General features: G+C 36.1%; 1 protein-coding gene across 2 annotated transcripts in view; it reads left to right on the forward strand.

Moving 5' to 3' along the window:
- CALCRL (calcitonin receptor like receptor) overlaps positions 1-20,869 on the forward strand; it is a 71,190-nt gene that overhangs the window by 31,791 nt on the left and 18,530 nt on the right. For both annotated transcript variants that reach the window (XM_086751127.1, XM_086751126.1), the window contains exons 2-7: positions 7,519-7,615; positions 8,658-8,802; positions 10,307-10,417; positions 11,358-11,470; positions 14,553-14,644; positions 19,657-19,783. In XM_086751127.1, coding sequence (XP_086607253.1) covers positions 7,520-7,615; positions 8,658-8,802; positions 10,307-10,417; positions 11,358-11,470; positions 14,553-14,644; positions 19,657-19,783 — 684 coding nt within the window. In that variant the 5' untranslated portion in view covers position 7,519. The remainder of the gene's footprint in view (positions 1-7,518; positions 7,616-8,657; positions 8,803-10,306; positions 10,418-11,357; positions 11,471-14,552; positions 14,645-19,656; positions 19,784-20,869) is intronic.

Below are 20,869 nucleotides of genomic sequence, written 5' to 3' on the forward strand. Positions count from 1 at the left end.
CTAGCTATGTTGATGGATTTTAGACATCAAGGTAGAGTTTGGGTTAGCGCTATGGGGTAAAAAGGGTTAAGCTTGTAAAGTAAGCATAACAAGTGCTTACAGAATGATATTCTAATGGCACTCACTGAAAAATCTGGAGGCATTAAGAACTATAAATTGTTGGAAATCATAATTGCGTCTCTGAGAATAAGCTGTGTCAGTCTATTGGTAAAGATTTGCTTTGCCAGAATCTCAGTTGCCTTCATTTATCAACTCGTTCCTCAAGAGGGAAGCATTTTGGGTGTGGGGATCACTGTATAAGACAGTGTAAAAAATATTATCATTTTTAAAATGTAAGTAATGGGGTGGATATTATCCAGAGTTTTTTGTCTTTTGATAAAATATTTGAAGAAGTGTGTTACTGGGGAACTGATTTCTGCAGTAAAGGTTATATATTAGCTGCCAGCTCTTATTCTCTTATTTCAGGTTAGAAATAAGAAAGTTATGCTGTATTGCACTGTCAGATTCTGATAGAGGTTTCTGTAAAGGAGATAAAATAATCAGTACTTTAGGCAGAAAATACTATAGGCAAAAAAACACTGTGAAATTATTTTGGAATTGTGGAGTATTATGTCTCTTACTTATGCTAAATAATTTCACTTTGCTTTGAAATTTTTACATTTCATATGGTACATTTATTTGGCACAGCTAGATATCCTGACAGATTGTAACTAAAACCCTAATTGAGTCCTTGCCTGTCTTCCTCATGCAATTGCAACATTTGCTACTGCTGGCTTCATATGTGCTCGAGTCAATAGAAAGTTCATTATATTTGAGAACGAGAGGTAGAGCCTTCATAATTTATAGGAAAAGCACTGCAAGCACAGAGGCTGAGAGAAGACCTGTCTATGGAAAAGCAAGGAGGAAATACTCTACCTTTTTTTTTTTTATCAGTGGAAATCCTGTTTTAAAGAGCCAAAATTGGAGACAAAGACACAAAAATATCTTAGCTCTGCAGTCTACTGTGTCGAGAGGGAGTAATATTGCTCAAAAGCAGAAATTGCAGAACATTCTGGGGAAGAACCTTGCGGAGGTTTCCTCTTCCAAACCCTCATTCGAAGGGTATTGTTGTGGTGGGTTTTTTGTGGGTTTTGGTTCATTGATTTGATTTTTAACTGGACCTCCATAGCCCATGTTTCTTTTCAGGATAATTTATGATTTAATCCAAACTGACGAACTGAACAGAAGAAAAGTGTTATAAAACAATGAGGGTTCCCTCCTCCCTGGGAAAAAAGCTAACACCACTATCACTCTATGAGAGGTTCTTATGATTTTTGGTGTTAATAGAACTGGCCAAGAGTGTTGTGAATTACTGCTGGTAATTTCTCTTGGATGCAGGAGACAAAACTTAGCTGAACAGTAGCCAAAAGCTATTAATGGGAAAAAGTACACAGGAGTAATTTAATCTGTGTAATCTTATCTACAGATGGTTCTGCAATCTCTGCAAGACCTCTGGCAAGCAACATGAGAGATGCAAAAACAAAACAAAAAAAAATCTGCATACTAATAGAGAGAATAAAAGATGTGAAACATCTTTGTGAACTAGACCTAATTTTCTGCTTGCAGTAAGACTGAGACCTTGAGACATGCATTGTAGCCCTAGTAACAACCAGCGAGTACTTTCTCAAGACTGAGCTGAACTACCACATAATGCATTATGAACTTGTTAGAAACTAATAGAACAGTAAAATTGAGATATGCTGTTCTGTTTATTTATTTATTTTAGTCCTCAAGAAGAAAGTAAATGCCATTGTACCACAGCTTCTGCCTAGAAAAAAACTCATAAGAAAAAGGTAGAAGGAGGAGGGAATGTTTCAGTGTGGCATTTTTTTTAATAATGTCTCCATGCACATGAGCAATCCTGTGAGTTCAGAGAATGAAATGTTTAAAGAAACTTGACTTGTTTATAAACTTTGAGTTTATTTTCTGTGGTACTTTTTGTGATGGTTATATGAATATTGCAAATTTTTTGCTAATTACTGATTGACTTGTGGAGATCTTCCTGTGCCCTGTAAGCCTCTTTGCTCTGCAGCACAGGAAGGGATCTCAGTTTATCTATTTGTAAGCCACTGCATTTCGCAGACAAGCTCTTTGCAATCTTTATGATGCTGCTCACTACCAGTTGGTGTTACGCAGGATGATCTGTCAGACTACTACTAATGAGTTCAAAATAGTATTAGGAGCACTTTTTAAATGTTTGTTCTTCTATTTTTCCTGACATGTGCCCAATCTGATTTGAAGAGAGGAGGTCACACTGGGGATTTGAAAGAATAATTGCAGCGAGGGTAGGAATACCTTTTCATAGCAGTTCCATCAGCATCACAACTGAGTCATAGTAGTGTTTTAAACCAGTATAGTAAGTTAAATTTTGTTTATTGTAAAATCCAGCAACATATGGATGTGGCATATTTGAAAAATGTAACGGTTCATTCAAGTATATAAATGAAGGCGAATACATTTGAAAAAAGAAACAAGCCTTGTTGCTGACTGAAAGATAACAGTGCAATGAAATTTGCTGGAGTCTGTGAAAAGCTTGTGCTTTTGTACTGTAAAAATCTTCTCGGGGAGAATCAAACTCTTTTGATCTCCTGTTTTGCTTAGTTTAGGAGTCTGCAACTGCTGATGCCTGGATCTTAATTCAGAGTGGTGGTGAGTAGGGAATTCTCATGTTGTGAAACTGTGCTACCCAGCATTCATTAGACTTGTTCTGTAACTATTATTTTTGAGCCTTCTTAACCCCATAATTATTAGGAAGAAGGAATAATTCCCACACATACAGCTGTGAGGTGTTGTGTGATACTATCAGAGCAGTTTGGTCCAAATCCTGGCAGAAGCGGTTCCCTCAGAAATGAGAGCATTTTACCCGATTTGGAAGATTTCCAAATGGCCGGGCATAGCTCTGTAAGTGTGGAAATTTTGTATCCGCTTTCAGGACAAAATGAATCTGATGTGTATTTATGTTTGGCTGGTACTGCCCACTTGCAAAGCCCTTTTAGTTGGATGAGAATCTGCCCCTCAATGGGCAGCGTATATCCCATAAAGTTTATGTAAGGGGAGATGTAAGTGGATGCCCACTAACAGGCATGGCCACTTCTGTAGAGACTATTGTTTTTTTCTAGCAGTGTACTACAACAATTCAAATTATGGATGCTTGAAAAGGGTTGGGCATTTTCCAACTTATATTTTTGCCTGTATCTTGATCTGAAAAAAAACTAAACATTGCCTGGGGTTTGAAATGCTTTGAGTCGTATGCCTTCCTCTAAAAACAACCAGAAGTAACAAAACAGTGTGCATAGCTATTTCTGAGACACGTTGCAAGAAAACAAAATCCGGGAGTGCTAGAACAACAGCAAACAGGAGGTGGCCAAGAAAATAGCCATTCTGACCCCCATTTTCCGTCAGATAGGAAGGCTGTATATCTATTTTTGCACGTGTTCAACTTCAGTGTTGCAAGATTATAGCATGCTGCAAGGTATGCAATTTATAGTGAAAATGTTGGGAAGTTTTGCGGTTTGGAGTGTTTGGTAGTTGTGGTTTTTTTTTTTTTCTGGGCAAATCCAAGATTACCAATTAGTGAAAAATGTTTGTGTGTGTGAATGTACATGCAATGACATAAGTAGTAGACTCTGCCTCCCATCCAACTCCTACAGAGTTGCATTCTGACTTAAGAGCTTAAGTCAAACTTAAGGGCTACTGCTTAAGGTAGAAGCTGCCTGTGTTTTTTCTTTTGTACTAAATGTGATCAGGTGATTGAAATTAAAAAAAATATTTTTCTTGCTGACTACTTTTTTTAAACCCTTTTGTTGTATCATTGAAATGGGAAGTGTCTGGAGCTCAGCAAGGATGACATTTATTCTTGGGAGGATGGGAAAAGGTTAAAAGTAGAAACAGCTGATGAGGCAAGATGGCTCTGTAGAGAAAGCAGGAGGAAGAGAAATGTGAACATCTGTTAAAGCTATACCAGTGACTATTTTGGCTAAGTTCAGCTTGCAGTTCCTTTTGAATTCCTTCTTCAGTAGATGTCACTGCTATCAGTGACAAACATAATATAGGCCTTTTTTTTTTTTTTTTTTTTGTTATCGCAGTCTTCAGTGCAACATACACTAAAAATAAAAATGAGATTTTTGAAGATCTGATTTGCTATTGCAACTCCCCATTCTCTTGCCACTGACATTCCCTTTTACTGGGAAAATACTTAAACCAGAAGACTGGTAGTAGCTGTAGTGTTGTGTCCACTGACAGTTTCATTCAATACCTATCATGTAAATCGTGGTTCTGCTGGCTTCTGTTCAGATCCCTGCTGTCACAGAGCAGAGCCAGGGCATTCTATCTAAGCTTCCACACTCTTTTCCCTCAAGGTAACATTCAATGCACTCAAATTAATCTCAGTCCAATACAGTTGTCCTCACTTCCACACAGTAGAATTGTCAAAGATGTTTAATAGCAGGAGAACAAGTTGGGAGGCATTATTATTTAAAGAAACTGAAGAATGAGTCTCTTCTATTATTCATGTCTTTTCCTTGTGTGTCTAATACCTCCCAGCTCTGAGAGGGAGCGAACTTTCTGAGAATTATATTTGTTTTGCATCTCATCAGAACAGATGATTAATAAAAGCAGCCTGACTTTCTCAGCAGTCAGTCAATGGACTATGTTGCTTGCTACCTCAGTCAATGGACTATGTTGCTGTCCCTTCTTAAGAGAGTTTTTAATCTTCCTGTGAAAGTTCTTGTCCAAACTAACTGGAATAAATGTTTAGTGAATGAATTCATGTAGCGATGCACAAAATGCTTTCCTGAAGTCCAAATAGGCATCTGAATGACCTTCGTACTGCACTTTGTAATTAAGTCCAAAAGTAGTGATGTTTAGAAAAAGGATTTTTTTAATCAATACATAAAATTTTTGCAGTTAGCAATGTTGAGAGATGAGTGGAAAGCATAGAGTGAATTACAGATTTGACTTAATGTTTTGTCTCCTGGGAAGAATTAATAACTTAGCACTGGATACTGGAATAGTTAATAGGAAATGTCTACAAAACCACTAGATATGAAAAGATTTGGACCATTAAAGGAACGGAGCTAAGGGGTGATTTTTTGATATTGTGAAACAGAAATAATCATGGACTGTGAATCAAAGCGGATAAATTCTGCCTTTGTTTATATGATATTTTATCTTTTAGATAAATAAAAATAAGCAAGGCTAAGTGAGGGCAATACTTGAATATGCATTTCAAATTTGCCATCCGACATTTGTTTTAACATAAGGAGTTTTGGAACTATTATAGAGAAAATTATTTTGAACTCTTGTATACATACATAGAAAAACACACACTAAATTATGGTTGCTACGTTCTACTTGACTGGTCTCTTTGTTTGTCCTGTGCACATAATTTATGGGTTTTAACCCTCTGCAGATGTGCTTTGGCATACTTTGGAGAGAGAACATTACTCAATTACTTTACAAGCGAGTAGTTAATTAGAAGGGTTTTTTTCCCTTCATAGGTAAACAGGCACAATTATAAATTACTGAAGACTTGTAATAGGTTTGAATTAATCTCCCTTGACCCCAATTATCATACAGAATTGAAATCACATTGCTTCTTTGCTCATTTAGCTATTTCCATTTATATTTGGTTTTCAGTCAGTCTTTAGTCATTACACATAGACATTTAGGTTTTTCTTTAGTTAACAGTTATTTTTATAATTATCTATTCACTGTAGTTCTCATGGCACATGGATTTTCCAGAGAAGTATTAGCTCAAATTGAGAATATATTTTATGTATGCTAATTGATCTTCCTGTTAGTGTTTTAAGAGCCTTCAGAACAGCATATGTGGGTTTCGGTGTGTCACTGAATTACCTGTGCAAGTTCCAGTACTCAGTGTTAGACGATTGCATGCCAGTGGTAAAAACAGAGGTAAGATTACTGATACAGATTTAGTCTGGGTTAAACAGGCACAGCAGTAACTGATTTTACAACACCTTTCTTGTATTTGCATCAAGTTGTACAATAAACAGCAGTGATATATTTTGTACTCAGTATATCCTACAAAATGTTGTTTATTGTATTACAGTTGTGTTAAGAGGACCTTGTCTCAATATAAAAGCAAAAAAGAAGTAGATATATAATGCTTGCCTTGTGTGACAAAGATAGGTTTTTTAAAAAAATGGGCTTTTCGTAAAATTACCTCTGCTGGCCAATGTCGTACTATCAGTTGTTTGTCATCCACCAGTCTCTTGTAGGATGTGACTCCTGGATAAGAAAAACTTCCAAAGACAAGAGCAAGTGTGATCCAAGGGAGGATGTGGCTTGGGTCAGGAGGCAGGTTTGCGTGTAGGTGCTCAGCTACCTACAACCCTCTTGAGTCCGTAGCGATGGGATCTTTGAGCTAGGTATATGAGGGACCTTTGGAGTACATGATTTTTAAATCTTAAGTAGCAGTGTGTTATTTCTGGTGAATTAGTCTGTACAAGAAAGCTAAACTCACTCAGATGTGGTCCACGTTATTTTGACTGATAATAGCTTCATTAATGCTAGTACAGCAAGATACTTACATTTTGAAAGGTAGTTTAGTTCTAATAATTTAATCTAAATGTGGAGTGATGTTTTGCTACCATGCAAGCAGGAGAGAAGCTCTTCTCTCAGTTCCAGGCTCAGCTTTGTGGTCTTCTCAGGACATAGTGAAATACTGCATGATAAATCTTTTCCATTTTTCCCTTCCTTTTGAGGGAGTTGTCACAGCAGGGTTATGCTTAATGTGTGGTCTAGGTGCTTAATAACTAGTTTTGTATATTGTATGGGTGAGGTGCTTTTTACACTTCAAGAATCAATTCCAAGAATAGTCTGCATTGTAAGACAATTACAGCTGGTTTCAGTAGTTCTGTTTTCTTCAAACTGCAGATGCAGTTAACTAGTTTACAGCTACTGCAGATACAGAAACTAGTTTACAGCTCTCAATTAATTCCTGCATTGCCGTTATCATCCTTGCAAAGTTGTAACTTCAAGATAAAGAGGCTACTTGCTAGTTCAGTTCTTCCAGAAACGGCAAAATCAAAAGTCAGCTGGTGTGAAGAGAACAGGAAATAATTGTATGTGTGTGTTTGGGAAAGTCTAAGTCTGCGTTAGAGTAAACTGAACTGCAGTTTGCTATGGTTACCCATACCCCTAATTGCTACATACCTGTTAGAGTTGATGCCAGCTACCTGTCTGAGACAAAGCCTCTGGAGAACTGGTGTCAGTTGAGGCAGGGGAGGCATCAGTGGTGGAAAACCTCTGCTGCTGGAATTCACTGCTGGTGAATTGAGTGCATTTTTTTCACATCATATTGTAGATCTCCATGTATATCCTGTGTCATCACTATGTGTGAATAAAAATTGAGAGGACCTCCACTGATTTGTTTCAATTCAGAAAGAAAATATGAAGTCTTATCAGTTTTGGATTTCACAAATTACTAAATTTCTTCCCACTTTTTTTCCATTGCAGTATGAGTGCATTCAACTACCATATAAAATTAACTGCACCGGATATAAAAATGACAAAAAACTGGATGACATTTTTGCTCTTCTTATCAGTTACTATGGTGAGTCTTATGAATTTTTAAAATAACTTCCAGTTTTAACAAGTGTGTACAGAATACTGTAGAAATTATTAATATGGAAATGCAAAAAAACCCCTAATCTTGGTGTTCAAATGTAGTTTCTGCACAGCAGAATCTTTATCTACCCTCTATTATCCTTTTAATTCCTATAGTAAAGGAATAGCCATAGTATTTACCTCTGTTGAACCCAGCATATCCTTTGCTAGCAGAGAACTTTACAGTAGCAGTTGACAAGTGACATATAAGCAGTATTATGCAGACCTCAGGAAGTGTGGAGACAACGTCTAACTCAACTTCAGAGGACATCCTCAGAAATTTTAATTTCACCTCTTGTATGACAATGGTACAGTATTTCAGTCTGCAGCTTGGTTTTTCCATGAAGTTTAGTAGCTTCCCATAAATACTCAACTTCTCTTAAAAATGCACTTAAAAGGTCTAGTTCTGATCAAGATCCACTTTCTTAAGTTTGAGGTTTTTTTTTTTTATTTTTAATAACTATAAAAGTGGATGTCATGTCTCTTTAATACCTTTATTTTTATTCTGAGGGCTGACATTATGGTTCATGAGACTACAGAGAAACTGAATAGCTCTAAACAAGCCAAAAGTTTGTTCAATACATACAGTATATGTAAAGTCTCCATTATTAAAGGATCATTTCAGGCCTGATTCAAATGCCTTTTAGACTGATGTAACTTCAATACATTTTACTGGCTTTTGCAAAAGCTCTTTATATGCCTTTGACTGTCTCAGTGCTTTATATGCATTTTTCCGTTATTTTTTACAAATCTTGCAGATTGTTACTCCCCCATGCTCATGCAGGAGATATTTGCCAAGATTCAGTAGTAAGAAGAATTGCTAAATTAACCAGAAAAACAGAAAATCATGTTGTCAGTAATAAGATATGAAAATAATTTTCCTTCAGTAAATTAATATCTGAAATACCATATATGAAAAGATTGAAATTGAAGAAGTTTCTATTGGAGCTTGTACATGATTTGCTAAAAAAAAGTCTTTTTCCTCTTAGTTTTTTGCCACTGCTATACCGTCTGAAGGGCATCAGAATATGACGGAAGACTTCACTCAACTGAGTGTTACACGGAATAAAATTATGACAGCACAGTATGAATGCTACCAGAAAATTATGCAAGATCCTATTCATAGGAAAGAAGGTAAAGATTATTTTCTTATAAGGTTTTACAAAGGCAAATGGTCAACAGAAATAATTACAGTAATTCAAGATCCTTTAGTTATATTAATTTCTTGTCTTGGTAGCAATCATTTTTCAGACTGTAACTGTATTTGTACAATGTTTTAGAAACGTCATTTGAGATTAATGAAGATAAAGTAATATGTTTTATTACCTGCCCATAGCACCACTTCTTATGTAACACAAAGCTTTTACTTCTGGTAAGATAAGAAAATGTTAATTTAAATAGATACCCAGATTGAAAAATGATGACATTAATCTTACTACTTTATTTCATTTCATGCTGTTATAATACCTCTGTCTCCCTGGTCATCTGCCTTGAAAAATTCGAAGTGTCTTGATACACAGAATTTCCTTGCTCTGATGGTTGTGTCAGTGCCATTAATGCCTTTTCTGATGACTTATTCAGAGCTAACCTCAGTAGCTATACCTGTTGCTGTATTCACTGTTTCTGACTTCATAACTTTGGAAACATTGAGTGGCTTTTGAGGCAAGAAGAGGTAACTGCATTAATTTACAATGACTTTGTTTTTTCTTCTGAAATGGTTCTTTGGAGGAACTGAATGTCTGGCAGTCAGAAATGGCTATGAATGTGGCAGTGTAAGCTTATGTCCAGCTTGAGGCATCACAGCTTCAGAAGGATCTGGACAAAGTGGAAACTTTTCAGATGATAAGAGGAAGAATTGCATGATGTTTGGCAGCCTTTGAGATGGGAAGGTGTTAGAAAGCTTTAAAAAGAAAACTGAAGGAAGATACTAAAACCATCTTCAAATTTGTAGAGAGGGTCAGATATTCTGCATGCCTTTCGGGAAGGGATTTGTTTATAAACTCCTAGCTCATTCTCAAGGGAGGTTTACTTTAAGTGTTAAAATTTGTGAGAGTGCAATGAGGCATTGAAACAGAGTCTTGAGGGATACAGTGAATTCGCTGTCCCTGGAGCACTTACAAGTGTCTGTCCGTGATGACTGCTGCAGGCTCAGCTCTGCCAGAGGCAGCAGAACTGTGGCTGCCTCCCAGCCAGGCTTTCTGATGGGATACCACTGTGTTTTCAATGAACGAGTAAACCTATGTACAGGCTTAATATACATCCAAAATGTGTCTAAATTCAGTAAAATGGTTTTTGCAACCATAAGGCTCTTTGTTTATGTGCACTATTTGATCTGGATTGATTTAGTTTGTTTTGCCTACAGTGCTCCAGATCTGCGGTTTGTAAATTGTAGATGTAGACTGTTTCAAGGTGAATGATGATGGATTTTAAAATACGTTCAAAGAAATGTACATGTAAGGAACTATTTCTATTAAGTGGAGTTTTAATTAACTATTCCTAAATCTTATGTTTCTATTTTCTTTTTTTTCTCATTGCCGCAAATGAGAAACTTACCTTATGCAGTCTTATATCTTACTTTTGAAAGACTATTATGAAAGAAGGGTTGTTATTTTATTACCAGCTCTCTACTTGTTTGCAGGTCCTTACTGTAACAGGACATGGGATGGCTGGTTGTGCTGGAATGATGTTGCTGCCGGGACTGTGTCTGTACAGCGTTGTCCTGACTACTTTCAGGATTTCAACCCATCAGGTAAGTGTTCATGGATTTCTACATCAACACATTTCTTAATAAAATGAGGTTTAGGGTCCTTGATGCCTCCTGTTTGCCTTACGCAAGTCCAGAATTTTAGTAACTTCGAACCCATTATTTGCATTTTCCCTTTATCACGTAGAAAACTGACAAGTTACTTCTTTGCTGAAATATGTCCTTGCAGGATTCTGTAGAATAGGAAATAGAAATTGAAGTTACATTACTTCTTTTTTTCCTCTTAGAGATGAGCTTTTCTCTCTTACAAACCAGCAAAAACATTCTTTTATCTCAATTTAGCGGTTGAAGTCGACAAGAGTTTCTCCCACAAGTGAATCTTCTCCTGTTTCTGTAGGCTAAACTTTGCATCTGTGAGCATGTGGAAAATGTCTTAGACTTTCCCTCTTGTCTCTCTCTGCTACATTTGTTATTTCCCAGGGTCTTTTCATGCCTCTTTCTATTTGATTATAGAAATAATTATGTGGGGCCCAGAAATTTTCCAGTTTGGTTCTTGAGCAGTTTCTCTATTGATGTTTTCCTGCCTGTCCAATCCTAATTTACAGGGGCAGGATATCAGACTTCAGTTGAGATCTTGGATGTTAAAAAAGCAATTTAAGTATTCTTGTCACTTCATCTGGTAGTTTTCTAACAGTTAGTTTGATATATTTTGATACTTACTGGGTTGGAGAAGGGAACTCAATTTGTTTTCTTAAGAAAAACACATCATCTGTTGCCCTTGCCAAGCAAAAGCAATGGCCTCTAGTTTCTCTGAAGTCATAGTAACAGGCAATGTCTCTCTAATGATATTAATAAAGCTGTCATTTGCTTGCCAGTTTTTCTTCATTAAATACTAGGCATCAGGAAGTAGAGCTTCAGTGCTGACTGATATGTTTTTTCTGTTTTTTTTTTTGTTTTTCTTTCCATCTACTTTGACTGACTGTAGAAAAAGTTACGAAGATCTGTGATCCAAGTGGGAATTGGTTTAGACACCCAGAAAGCAATAGGACGTGGACGAACTATACCCAGTGTAATATCTATACACATGAAAAAGTGAAGGTAGGAAAAGAATGAATGCATGTTACTATTGTCAAGAAACTGATCTGAAAAATCACAAGTTTCAAAACTAGATTGGCAGCAGAGTTGATGCAACATCAGAATGCAAAAAGAAGAAAGCATGTTGAATAAAAAGGATGAATTGTGCAAAACAGACTCAAAAAAAACCCAACCCACCTGCTCTGTCTTCTACAGCTGATTTCAGCTTGTTTGAATAATATGATCATATTTTTGTTAATGGGTATTTTAAATGTATAGGTACTGGTACTTGTCTAGATCATCCACAGTCACCTACTGGTAAGTGAAGTGTATGCCTTATAAGAGCAGAACTTTACACTTTGCTCTGTAATTTTGAAGTAGGGTCTAAGCTCTGCAGAACTGCAGGAGGTTTGCCTATCTCTGGAAGACGTGCTGAGTGCATGGGTTTATCCAGTTAACTCATAGTGCCCGAGATTTTCAGCAGGTGCACAAGTAAAGTTTTACTTAGGATTAATACATCTTCAAGGCAGCTTTAAGTAGAGTTTGGATGTTTTGGTTCCCCCCCCCACCGCTGTGAAAAGCAGAGCTAATCTCTTTTTCACAAAAGTGTAGGCAAGCTGCAGTTGAGTGGATTAACCACAGGACCTTTGGAGGCCAAAGGGAACTAAATGATGAGAAGTGTTACATAGGGCTTGTTTTTCCTTGTATATGTTTTGTATCCTGGCTACCAAGCACCATTTTTTTTTTTCAATTTCTGAGATATTAAGCTGCTCACACAAACGGACAACCTGTACTTTGAATTTATATTTAGGTTAAATTTTGCAAGCATTCAAAATTGTCTCAGGCTAGACAGCACAATGCTTTGCAACAGTTGTTCTTTTATGTATCAAAAGTAGACTCCATGCACACACATACCCATATAGGTGTCTGTATTGATGGTATTTTTATAGATTTGAGTTTATTTTGAAAATGCCCATCCACTGCTGGGAGAGGGGGGGAGGAAATCTGGTTAACTTCCAAATGCCCTCTTCCTGCGATACTCTGTGATAAGTGAGGATATAATGGGCAAAATTGCATATTTTGCTCTCCTCCCTCCCATCTTATGTCTACTAGTATTCTTTATGTTAGTGAAACATTCAGTCATGGGAAGAAGTGGTAAATTGAAACTGTTAAATGCCCAGCAAATAGGAATATAAAATGCAGGTCAGGGTAGACTGTAAATTAATTTGGACCTCATGGAAAAGAGTTCAATGGTAGTAGATTGTGTTGAGAGTACTGGCATCTAGTAGAGATTCTAGCTGTCTGCATCATAGCTGCTAGTGTGCTTTCGGGTATTTAACTAGAAGCCATACTGAGAAAAGGTGATAATAGATTATAATAAGGCACTATTGTATTTCTTTTTCTCAAATAATGAGAGATACTGAATATGTTAATGGCAGTTTTGTTCTACTAGCAGTGATGCTACAATTCATTGATTCTGGCTAGAAACAGAAAGAATATTATTCAGACAGGAGCAGGTCCATGCAGGTCCTTCTTTATGAATAATGAGCTAGTTTCCCTCAGGCTGTTTTACCAGCATATTTCAACTCTGTCATGAATCAGAAGCTATTGTTTGATGGAATAATAGCTCCAAAGAAAGCCTTACTGCTTGCTACAGCTTTATGTGTTGTTTTATTAAACAACATTATCTTTTAACTTTGCTCGGAAGGTGGCTTAGATAACGCACACTAACTGTGACTGTTGTCCATCGTTCAGTTCTCAGTGTTACGGCCCTCAGCAGCGGTCCCTGCTGCACCACTGTTTCGTGCCAGTTCTACATTGTGCAGTAATCTTCTGAATCCTTACCATGCTCCTTTGCCTAAATTGGTCACTGAATGAGGTGGTGATATGGACCTGTCATAGAAAGGCTCTCATTATGTATATGTAGGCAAGTTTTGGTGTTTCAGGGGGTAGCCCTTGTTTTCTCTCACTTCCAAATTTTTATGGAAGTTTCACTTAAACCTATTGTGTTGTTTTGGGTTTGTTTTTTTTTAAGTTATCTATTTTTTTAAAAAATAATGACATTTTTAAAAATTCTAGCATGTACAGTGGTAGCCAAGCTTTACCTGGAATCTTTTTATATTATTTCAAAAGTCAATATACGTAGCAGGCTGCAGTTAGTCTAGCTTAAATTGGAATAATAAATTCAGAGGATACATATAGTTTGGAGTATATGAGCATTTGTATGTATGCTCCAATTCTTTCTATAGAATCCAAATAGTTATGCTTTATTGTGATATTACAAGGTTCAACTTGGAAATCTTAATTTCCTTTATATGCAAAATTATAATCTTGCATTTACTGCAACAAGAGAAATTGTCTGAGGCAGATTCCATGACTGAAAGCAGGGGTTTACTACTGGAATTTAATATAGTTATTAATTAAAAGAATTAATGGTAACATATTGCATACATTCCAAATATTAATTTACCAGGTCCTCATTTTTACCTTTTGTATCTACCCAGCTTTTCATAATTCTATAATTTGGATGTAAGCTTTTTTAACAAGACTGTTTAGTCTTCACTATTTTTCAGTCACTGTTAATTTTTTCATGCCCTTCCTTAAATGCCGAATGGAAACTAAATTTCCGATATCATAATCACAGCTTGCTTTGAAGGAAGTATCTTTAAATTATAAGAAAAAACCTTCTATGGGGAAAAAAAATACATAAATTCATATAGGAAGCACATGTTTTACTTAATAATTGTATTAATAGATGAAGCAAACCTCAGACAGGAATGCACCCAGTGCAGTAGGATAAATAGCCAGAATTATGTAAATACTCAGAAAAAACATAGCAGAATAAATTGGAAACCTAATCTTTTAGCTGATAAGAGGTAAGTTCTAGTGATGATTTCAAAGAATCTGCTGTGTGCCCTACAGAAAGAGATTTTAATAAGATGTTGATTTGCAGGATTCTGAAGTTGACTCATCATTATCTGTAATGTTTTTATTTTCTTAACCCTATTATAGTCATTTTATATGCAGAAGAGATGTGTAAGTATGTGCTTTATCAACAATAGTTCTGTATGCATCACAGTTGCTTGGTTTTGTTCTTGTGTTGTAGACTGCTCTGAATTTGTATTACTTGGCCATCATCGGACATGGTCTTTCAATTGCATCGCTTCTGATTTCTCTTGGCATATTCTTTTATTTTAAGTAAGTATAATTAAATTTCTTTACCAAATATCAGCGTTTGCAAAAATCCTAGTTTCAATACTTTGAAACAGCAGCCGTCCCAATGAAATTAAATGGAGCAGGAAGGTAAAGAAAGTCAGCATGTTGGCTTGGACTAGAACATAAAAATTGTAATAAAATTTTAGGTTTCTTTTTTCAGAAACCTAAAATCCCAAATCTACAAACCAAAAACTGTAGAATATATTGAAAATAGGAAATGGGAAAATGGGAACATTTTTGTTTGGTTGATTTTTTTGTCGGGTTTTTTTAAATAATAAGTTACAATGCGGATATGCCAAGCATCAGCCAAACTAAAGAGCAAGTGGAAACCGAAATACTGATGACATATGATAGGTACAGTAGGTAGGTAGCCACAGAATATGATAAAGAAAGTAAGACTAAGAGCTACAGTACTAACAGGAATAAGAAAAATAATCCTTTTTTTTTTTTTTTTCTTCACTGTATTATGTCTGTGACAGTTGTGTCCCCTGGCTAGCCTTTATTATGTTACCTTCTTGAAAGATAGATTGAGTAGTGAATTGTTTGTGGTTTGATGAGGCTTAGTAGAAAGGTGAAACCAGGAGTGTTGCCACATGAGCAGAGCTGAGAACGATGAGTTGTTATCTCTGCCAAATGCTGCACCGCAGTGTAGGCATTCCTTGTTAACTGGCACTAGTTTAATAATTTCTGCATCATTTTTAATTGGATAATATATATCTGCTCTACTCCCTTACCTATTTCTTACTATTGTAGGCCAGGTTGGACGGGGCTCTGAGCAACCTGATCTGGTTGGAGATGTCCCTGCTCCTTGCAGGGGGGTTGGACTGGATGGGCTTTAAAGGTCCCTTCCAATCCAAACTGTTCTATGATTCTAGTCTATGATTCTGTTGTATGACTCTCTACTATATCATACTATCTCCATCTTGTATTTTTTCCTAGCATTTGAATATGAATAGCATATACACTAGCAACTGTGGGGATAGCTCAGATTTCAGGTTTCTCATACTCTGGACTTTGATTAGGTAGGAGTTTCAGATATCTGATTAAATCTGATTTTCCTTTTTAGACACATCTGGCTGAATACAGTGGTTACAATTTAGATATACATTATTTCCCCAGGTTCTGGGACAACATTTCCACAAATATCCTAACAAACTAGAGTGTTTCAACTTTGTAGCCTCTCTTTATGAAATCCAATATTCAAGATTACTTTTCAGCTTTTTCTGGCTTCTTCTTTTCATGAGGACAAACCAAAACATTTGTGTTTTTTTAATCAATTTGCATATGACCTGTAAAAGCAATGCTTACCATTTCCAAATTCACTTCACAAAATTAACATTTGAAATGGCTCAGAGTGCTTGTATAAGAAGCTTGATTCTGCATAAATGGGGCTATACTCTTGCTGTAAGTGTCACAAAAAGTTAACAGACTAAATACCTAATGTGACAGGAAAAATACTTTAACATAGATTTCTCAGGAGAAAACAAAAAGATTTGGAATATGGTGTGATTTTTTAAGTTCAGAGACAGTAAACCATGGGTTTTTTTCTGTACTATAATATGAAAACCAAGCCAATTTCATCTTAGCTTGTGGCACTGACTGCAAAAGCAGATTATTTGCTTTGCTACCATTGTAACTATGTTGTGTTTGACTAACCCTTCAGGGTTTTTTTTGTCCCTCTGGCAGAAGGATCATCTGTCCTCAGAGGATCACATGGAATTAATACAGACCCACAAACCACAATTTCAGACTGTGGTTATGTTGGGATATAAAAGGAAATTACAAAATTTAAAGGAAGCTAAAGAAAGTCCTCTATATAAGCTGTTCTCTTGGGACGTACAGTTCCTCTAAAGTATTTTTAGTACCAGAAGGGTATTTAGGGATCTAGATTAATACCAGGATGTATTATGTATCTGCTGAAGATTGTATAATTACTCATAGCTTTAACAGGTGGATTTTTTTTTTTTTTTGCTATTGTGTGGGGGTGCCTTTGAATTTGTCCTCTTTCCAAATAATTTATTCTGTTAGTCAATTGACAGTTTCCAGATGACATTTGCTGGATTGCTGACCATTAGAATATCTTTAGGTTTGACAAGAAAGGTGGTACTTTTCTCCATGGGAAATTTTTTTCAAATGTCTTCAACTTTTGCAGGATTAAAATGGTTTTGTGCATTTTATTTTTGCATTGAAGTAAAGTTTTTTATTCAGAAAGTTGTCTCACTGGAAATACTTGTCCAGTTTGAGACTTGTGTTCCACAAGTGGACTGGAGTTCTTGATATAACAGCATAAAATGGGCTATAAACTCGCAACTCCGATCTTCCTCTCAGAAAATTTGTCTAAGACAGAGAAGAAACTTATTGCAGTAGCTCTGCTTTCTGTCATTCTGTAAGTCATACATGTGTTTATTATAAAGCTTCTGTAAAAATCATTGTATGGTTTTCATAAAGAAAAACAAGGCAAGAGAAAACTTTAAAGAACAGTGAATTCAGAGAAAGGGGAGCTATAATTTGACAGATGCCCCCCCAACCTCAAACAAAAAATAAAACAAGCAAAACCACCCCCCCCCCCCCCGAAAGAGAGCTGTTGATCAAGCATTACAGAGGAGAGCAACACTAGGCTTAAAGAGTGAGCAAACAACTGCATGATAGATCGACAGACAGAGGAGGTTCCTAAGTCACTTTAAGTTAATTTCAGGTGGATGGATAATTTCCCCTTAGGTGCATATGTGGATCTTTCTGGCTGAATTTTGTAATATTTGAACACGTTAAAAAAAACCACATCCCAAACACATCTAGGGGCTTTTGAAAATGTTGCCTTTTTTTTTTTTTTTTCCTTTTGGAGAAATATTGGAGAAATTACTTTTTCCCTAATGCCCAAGACATATAGGAGTCAAAATAGGAAACAGGTAATTTAGCAGGAGGTCTGTTTTTATTTTACTGCACATGGTTTAATCCAGGGGCAGGTCATTCAAATGTTCTTAGATCATAATTATGACAATTAAGTGATTAAAGGATATTATGTCATTAAGAAAAACAGTCAGAAAAAGGAATATAGGAAGGGTAACAGAAGAGGGAGGGTGGGGAGGCTTAGGAAAAAATCCTTTTATTAGCAAAAACAGTCTTCTTTTTTAAATGTCATCAGTCTTGCTTTCTTGTTTCTTGTCTGGTGATCCTGTCAATCCTTTTATGCATGGGTGGAGGTGGGTGTGGATGGGTGTGTTTGAATATTCAACAGGAACAGCTGCTGGATGACCCTGAGAGATGGCCCCATTAGCTGTACGTGCTTTTCCTTGCCTGTGCATTGAATCTTAACAATAAGCAGACAGAATTCCAGAGTTCTTCAGGACTTGTTTATATAAAGCCCTTAGCTGGAATCTAGTGTTGTCTCTCTTTTTATATATAAACCGGGGGGGGGGGGGGGGACCAAAACCAAACAAAACCCCACATATTCAAAAATAATGGCATATTATAATAATCCAAGCTTGATGTGTTTTGGGCATTAAAATCAATGACAAAATAAAATTTTAAAAAGCCTAGTGGAATATACTTTATCATTTAACTCATATCCAAAGCTGTGTTCTGTATTTTGGACACTTTTTCTTTTCTATTTCCTTCAGGCAAATAACAGTTAGCAAGTAGAGGTTTGTGTAGAATAGTTCCTTGTGCTGCATGGCAGCACTGGTGATAGATTTTCCTCCTCCAGTTAGTAATTTCATTTTGTCAATCACCTGCACTCTGTATTCCTGCCTATTAAATGGCAGTAGGTAGGTGCGGTTATAAAGCACAGACTCCTCACAGCTCGGGCCTCCGTAGATACTTTCTCCGAAGTAACTAAAGAGAGTTTCCTGAAAGTGACCACAGTCTTTAGCACTTCTCTTTGTGTGCAGGAGATGTTTCTCTGAGCAACGCTTGCTCTGCAAAACCAGCCTCTGTTCCTGACTGCCAGCACTCATGTGCTGTAAGACTCTGATTTTAAATCTAGAAGGATCATTTTTACCCAGCTTTGACAACCCAGCTGTCATAAGAAAATGGATGTTACTTGCTCTTCTGGGGATTTTGAGTATTAAGCTATAATATCTCAATGATCTGAATTGTTTATATATCCAAATAGGCTCTGTACCTTCTTAAGTGTGTGTGTGTTAAGCCACATTACAATGGAAAAACTTGACTGAGGAACTCTCCCACCTCTTAGAATGGCACTAAGTTAGACCTGCTTTGTCTAGAATGGCAGATAGACAGAAATCTGCTGTGACTACATTCAACTTCTGGTATTATTTAATATTATTGAACCTCTCTCTTTTTTTTTTTTTTTTTTAAAAAAAAAAAAAAGGAAGCCCTTCCAAAGATTTTTTTTTCTTTTCAATTTTATTGCAAGATTAAAAGCAAACTTTACAAATGAACACAATTAAATGCAGTTATATATTGCATTTTATAATTTATCCTATATACTGTTTATAACTTACTTATACACAAAAGTCAAGGTAAGATTTGCATTATTTTACTGGTTAGGGTATTTCTTCAGCTATAGGATTAAGGAAGAAAAATGACAAGGATGTGAGTAAAAGAGAATTATCCTCTAAAAAAATCTTAACAGGTTTGGGTAAATTGAAATGTAGGCTAAGACCGCTTCTTCAAGCTCAGGTATGATAGTTAATTGGGAAATTCTGCAGGTACTAACAAAAAAAAAGGTATAAATCTTCTGAAACATGTTATATTATTGCTATTCAAGTATTTTTTAGATAGCCACTACAACGCAGGTCCTTCACTGTAAACATATTGGAACTGAATGTACTTGCTTTGCCCCCTGTGAGTGTTTAAGGGAAGGTGTTACCTTTCACATCATTCTATTAAATTTGGACTGGAGCTGAAGAAAGGGTTGATGTAAGACTCCTTCATAAAATAAAGAACTCTAGTATTTCAAAATTTCAGAGCTCTCCCCAAGTACACATATTTGTCCCCCTGTGTATTCATTTGTTCTTGTTTCTCTTTTCTAGGAGCTTGAGTTGCCAAAGGATTACTCTGCATAAAAATCTATTTTTCTCTTTTGTTTGCAACTCTGTTGTAACAATAATTTCACTGACTGCAGTTGCCAACAATCAGGAGTTAGTTGCAACTAATCCAGTAAGTGAAAGTATATGGGGCAGCCTTGTGGATTTGTATGTGAAAAACTTCAGCAATGCAGAAGTGATAAATGAGACATGAATACTTGATGAAATGTATATAGCGAGGTTAAAACGTTCAGTAACCATGTGTCCATGTTACGTAGTACAACAAATGTCTAACAATGACTTGGGCATTTCACGTTTGAGATTTTGAAACAGTAAAAACACTTTAAGAAACAGAGCATACTGAACTGCTCTTCTGAATTTCTACGAATCGCTTTTGCACTGAAACATCTGCAAGAAAATAGCCCATTCTAGATTATGTCAGTGAGCTTGTGACAGTTGAATTCACCAAGGAAGGGAGTAAAAAAAGCTTTGGAGTGTATTTTGGATGTCAGCTACTTTCCTATGACTTTAATTTTGCCATCTTCAGTTGAAATGAGAAGAATTTTTTTTTTTTTTTTTTTTTGTGAAGGAACATAAAGCTGACCCTTCTTCCAAAAGTAAAAAGCAAAATAAAAAAGCTGTCCATTCAGATCTGATTTTTCTCTCTCTCATTTCCTGACAATACTGGGGTAAGTGTGAATCAGTAGCCTCTCCCAAAAGGCTAAGAGTTATAGCAACGGAAGAGCCTGAAAATTAAATAAAAAAACAAACAAATCCCTAACTATGACTTTATTTTTATTTTGACCTGGAAGATAAATTTAAATTCTGTGAAAGTTAGGGCAAATCTCCAGAAGCTGAATCAAGTAAAAGGATAAATTAGTTTCCTCCTGTAAAAGCTGGAAAGTGCTGGAAAACAGGCTTGCAATAGCTGCTGCTAATAATCATCATCAAGTGAATTAGGTAGCAGAGCATGGTGAAACAATATTGATTTTTGGTTTGTTTTAAGCTAAGTGCCAGAAATAGATCAATCTAACAGACAGCAATTTCAGAAGGAAAATAAAAGGACCTACTGTGTCTGAATCTGCAAGTTACCTATTGCTCCTTTTTCAAAACCTCACATTTCAGTCTGCACAATAAGTTTTAACACTTGAATTGAAGAATATCTTTTAAATGAAGCTAAATATAAATATATGCCAACAAGAGAGCTTCCTTCCAGAAC

Source organism: Chlamydotis macqueenii, chromosome 6 (genome assembly GCF_036417535.1).
Source record: "Chlamydotis macqueenii isolate bChlMac1 chromosome 6, bChlMac1.mat, whole genome shotgun sequence".
Classification (NCBI taxonomy): domain Eukaryota; kingdom Metazoa; phylum Chordata; class Aves; order Otidiformes; family Otididae; genus Chlamydotis; species Chlamydotis macqueenii.